This window comes from Vanacampus margaritifer, chromosome 20 (assembly GCF_051991255.1).
Source record: "Vanacampus margaritifer isolate UIUO_Vmar chromosome 20, RoL_Vmar_1.0, whole genome shotgun sequence".
NCBI classification, from domain to species: Eukaryota; Metazoa; Chordata; class Actinopteri; order Syngnathiformes; family Syngnathidae; genus Vanacampus; species Vanacampus margaritifer.
The window spans coordinates 1,277,501-1,282,500 of NC_135451.1; the positions used below are offsets into that span (position 1 = coordinate 1,277,501).

The 5,000-nt window shown below is 33.6% G+C and overlaps 2 protein-coding genes across 2 annotated transcripts in view; one reads left to right on the forward strand and one right to left on the reverse strand.

Annotated features, from left to right (window-relative positions):
• abcd3a (ATP-binding cassette, sub-family D (ALD), member 3a) overlaps positions 1-5,000 on the reverse strand; it is a 148,457-nt gene that overhangs the window by 31,644 nt on the left and 111,813 nt on the right. The gene's annotated exons all lie outside the window — the stretch shown is intronic.
• Positions 1-5,000, forward strand: part of LOC144040268 (uncharacterized) — a 14,729-nt gene that overhangs the window by 742 nt on the left and 8,987 nt on the right. The window contains exons 1-5 of the mRNA XM_077554336.1: positions 1-1,013; positions 1,728-1,869; positions 1,962-2,124; positions 3,942-4,134; positions 4,869-4,931. The exon at positions 1-1,013 is cut by the window's left edge and continues 742 nt beyond it. Of these exons, the coding sequence (XP_077410462.1) occupies positions 1,752-1,869; positions 1,962-2,124; positions 3,942-4,134; positions 4,869-4,931 (537 nt within the window). The 5' untranslated portion in view covers positions 1-1,013; positions 1,728-1,751. The remainder of the gene's footprint in view (positions 1,014-1,727; positions 1,870-1,961; positions 2,125-3,941; positions 4,135-4,868; positions 4,932-5,000) is intronic.

Sequence of the window (5,000 nt, forward strand, 5' to 3'; positions counted from 1 at the left end):
GTAATTTTATGATGGCAATTTGCATGTACTCCAGAATGTTATAGTGATTAGATGAATTGCAAAGTCCCTATTTGCCATGAAAATTAAAGTTATTTCCTTTGGTGACCTTACAAACTTTAAGTGAAGAAGGCTTCAGGGCACCCAAGAAAATCCAGCAAATGCCAGGAATATCTCTCAAAGTTGATTCACCACCAGTGTAGAGCTTGCTCAGGAATGGCAGTAAGCAGGTATGAGTCAATCTACACCCATGGTGAGGCAGTAAGACTTTTGGAAGATTGCCTGGTGTGACCAGTGAAAAAGGGATTCCATAAATACAGACCAAAATAAGGGAAAAAAGGTTAAAGTTATTTTCTCTGATTAACCCCCTTTCCAACTGCTTGGGGCATCTGGAAAAATGCTTGTCTGGAGAAGAAAAGGTGAGCGCTACCATTAGTCCTGCTTCATGCCAACAGTAAAGCATCATGTGACCATTCATTTGCAAGGTTGCTTTTAAGCCAAGGAATTGGGCTCGCTTACAATTTTGCCAAAGAACACATGCATCCATTACTAAACTATAATACCAAAACATCCTCGGACCGCAACTGTGTGACAGCAGCAAGGTTATTTTATTTACTAAAGCAAAAAAAACATTTTCATTAATGAAATTTAAAAAATAACTTAAAAAAAAAAAAAAAACTAAAATCACATTTTACGATTAAAAAACTATCTATAATTCTAGCAATAATATCCTTTGTTTTCGTCTCTGGTAATTAATTTAGTATATGAGCCTTTGGGGTTAATTTTAAATGTGATCTTTTTTTTTTTTACTGTAAAACTGTAAATCATACAATAGCCACTCTTATCAACAATGTTCATAATCCAACAACTGAACCAATTTGTTGATTTAAATTTGATTTATTATATTGCCCGGAGTACGGAAGTGACATCATCGAGCAGATAGAGAACCGCCCCCTGCTCTAATTACTTCACGAGACGTCCACTCAACGCAGATGGCTTGCAGCTGTGCTAATAAGGTAGGTTTAAAGTCCGACATTTTTCCTCCTTTTTTTTTTTTTTTTTAATGTTGGTCGCTCGTGTGCATTGCTCCTTACAATTTCGCGGCAATGAATTATAATGCAAGTTCAGTGTCAGTGCAGCAAAACCAAAAGTTTGTTGATTATGATGGATGCAGATAATTATTTAGAATTGCTACGCTTTTGTTAGCGACAGTTAGCATAGCAAAGCTAACTGTCTGTTGAGTAAGATAAATGCTAATTGAAAATTTTAAGAGGAAAGCCATAACAGGGTGGTTTAATAGGCTGGTTTGTGATGTGAAAATATACTAAGGAAAGTACTAGTAAACGTTTTATGTCCCTGTATGGCGGAGTAATGAAGTTAATTACTCTGAATAAAAGGCCGACCATCCTAACTTAGTATGTCATTATGTCATTAATTTAATTCACAGTTACTCTTGTTTGTTCTAAACAATGGCTTAGTAATCACTTATAATTTGGTAAATTGCTGCATTTGTGTTTTCTTACGTTTGTTCTTTCAATAAAAATATTTCAGTAAAGTCTGTTAGTGTTCATTACATTTCATTTATGAAAATGTTTAGCAGAGCTGTATTTTATCTTCTTTGGCACATTTACTGCACACTGTACAGGCTTTCAAGGTACACTGAAAGTTAACTTCAAAACATCTGCGACAAGTTACCTATCAAACTAATTGAAACTCATTTTTTTCTATAGCTTTAGATCATTATCTTCACTAACATGTCAGTCATGAGGCGACAGAGGGCAAAAGTTAAGCCCAAAGAAGAGGCAGCATACTTTTCATCCTTGGGTAAAGAAAAGCATGGCTTCACCATAAAATATATCAATTCATTCAAAGGTGAGTATTGGTAAAATATTCTTTAGTATGGGCCTAGTTTTCATTATTGTTATAATGAAATATTTCTGATGTGTCCTTTTTTTCTTTGTAAGGTCGAGGAGTGTTCAGTACCTGCTCCTTTCAGAAGGGAGACTTTCTTATTGAATACCGAGGAGAACTTGTAAGCAAACAGGAACGTGAAAACAGGCTGAGAGTATATCATGATGCCCTGAAGGTTTTCATGTTTGAATTTCGCTTCAATGGAAAAACACTATGGTATGTTTATATGGTGTGTTGTCATACTTAATTTAGGCTTTTTTTGGGAGTCGCCCTAAAAAATATAAACACCTGCAGGCTGCTACTTTGTATAGTGATTTTACTATGTTGTAAAACATAAGTTGAGTTAAGTTGACTATTTTGGGAAGAACAAGCAAATTAATTTACTCATAAATTGTGTGACTTGCTCAACTTTATTTCTAAAGGACTTTAAAATAACCATCGCTGCATACATAATGCTGTACATGGAATAAATATCAGTCATGCAATAAAGACGGGTAGAACAAAATAACACAAAACGAGTGAATAAATAAATCTTAGACATATTAGATGTCAACGTATTTACTGTGAGTGTTCAATACTCAAATTAAGTCAAATGCATATCATTACCAGAATTTATCAAAAGTGTGCAGTTTTCAAAATAGACTACAGTGACTTAAATTTGAGTTCTCAACTATGTTAAAGTAAATTCCATTTAATGTTCAGAAGCGTTGAATGCTTGATTCTCTTTTTGGTGGATGAGTAAAACTAAAGTCAACTTACAGTTGTACTTGAAAGCATACCCTAGGGTTGTGTAAACTTATGTGAGCACATTATAATGGTGAGAAACCGGCATAATGCCCATAAAATCCAAAATACTGTGGCAATTGTTTTGATATTTTCCAGAGGTTGAAGTTGACATTAGTAGAGATATGCTTGTGAATTTCGGTGACTATTAATAGCATTTTAGTGTCATTAAGCAACGTTAAGGTTTTGTACATTTACAGTTGTGCTCATAAGTTTACACAACCCCAATGGTATGTAAACTTTCAAGCACAACTGTAACTTTCTCTAATTATAACCATTGCGGCACCTGCTAATTTAATCTGAAACATTTTCTGACAGTAATAACCCCCCAAAAATGGTGAACAGACTAAGTGGAATGAACATTTGTCTCAAAAATCTTAATGTTAAATAATAAGTTTTATCAAGAGAGAATGGGAGTACCTCGATCATTTGAATAGTGTGAAAACTGTAGTCGAATCCGTGTTTCATTCTGTTTAATTTGTAAATAGGAACAAACATGGCGACAACTATTGGTGGTGCAAAGAATCACAAAAGTCACGGTTCGGATCGGATCGTTTTTCAGATCAGCAGAAAAGAGAATAAATGAAAGCAAGGTTCTATACCTTGCTTTCATTTATTCTGTAACATTCTTATTGCCCAGTAAATTAAACAAAAAATCAACACAACATTTTTAATATGGCTGTTTCGGATTTAGGAACACAACTTTAAGCGCAATATGAGGCAGAAACATTATTTTATATATTGTCCATGCATAAAATAACAAGGTATTAATGGCTTAAAGTTGTGTTCCTAAAATCTAAATGGCCATATTTGACATGTTGAGTTTATTTTTATTTTGAATTGATCATCGTAAGCATGGTTATTTTTATTTTTATTTTTATGAATTTAAGCAATAGTGCTCATGGTCAAACTGCATGGTATTACAGTGGCTTAAATGTTTATTTTAGGAATAAAATTTCTAGTTTTTGATGAACACTCAGACCGACTATGCCTACGGTACGGAAATCAAATTTAGCTTCACTCAGTTTCATGAAGTTAAACATATTTTCTGACCTGAAATAACTAATTTTGAAATTAGTGTCCAGATGTTGATAAACTGAGTTGGGTGTACTTTTTTTTTTTTTATAATCATTTTGTATTTTACCATTGACATTATAGTGGAAGAGGTGGGGGTTATTAATACAGACCATGCGTGCTTGTCTTGATAGTTTTATTAATTTTGTCTTTTTTATTTTATTTAACAATTTCAGCATTGATGCAGCCAGAGACGATAATTCACTTGGGAGACTCGTCAATGATGAACACATCAGCCCAAACAGCAAAATGCAGAGAATCACTGTAGACGGACAGCCCCATCTCTGTTTGTTTGCGACAAAGGACATTGAGCCAGGGGAGGAAATAACCTACAACTATGGCAATTTTGATTTTCCATGGAGACTAAAGGTAGAGACAAGTTCATTTTCACAAAGAGTTAATGGCTTGCTGTTTGAATTTAGGTTAATTTCCCAGTATTGTCACTATGAACAGGTGCATCTTTGGTAAAATACTGAAAAGACCTATTGTATATTTACATGATTATGCCTCAGCAACATAAAAAAAAAAGGAACACAGTAGCCCATAATTAAAAATTTTAAGAGCGGTATATGGAAATTTAGTGGACACTGTACAGTAATTGAATTACAAGGTAAAATATAGAATTTCTCCTCCCGTTTCACTGCATTACTGATTTAAAAACTTGCGTAAACTGTCTATAGGGATTTTTAGTAACATTTTATCGTGCAAGTTTTGACAAAACATAAAGGATTAATTATGATTATACAATGAAACTTTGAACCACTGAGCCAATAGAAACACCCGACGGTAAAAATACTGGCCAACTCTTTTGTCACTGTTATTTACAAAAACACAATTCTTTTCTCAATATCATTATTATTTTTTATTTTATTTCATTTTTTACAATATTGTGATTTTTTTTCTCTCAGTTAATGTATCGCCAACCTCACATCATGTTAATTATCATATCGTGATTTCTTATCATGACATTTGGATATTGTGTCATACATGTGACATACTAGAATTACTGGTCGCACATTTATGATTACATGAAATTACATTATAACAGTCTTGTCTTAATAAGAATTTAATTGTATTGGTATTTTTCTATTCATCTACCCCAGGTTTCCACTGAAAAACAACCTGATGAAGACACAGCGATCACAGACTGCGCCAAAGTTGACCAGGTGACAAGATTTATTTTTTAATGTTGAAATCGGTTTTCAGAAGCAAGAAATTAGTGGAGGGTGGAGATA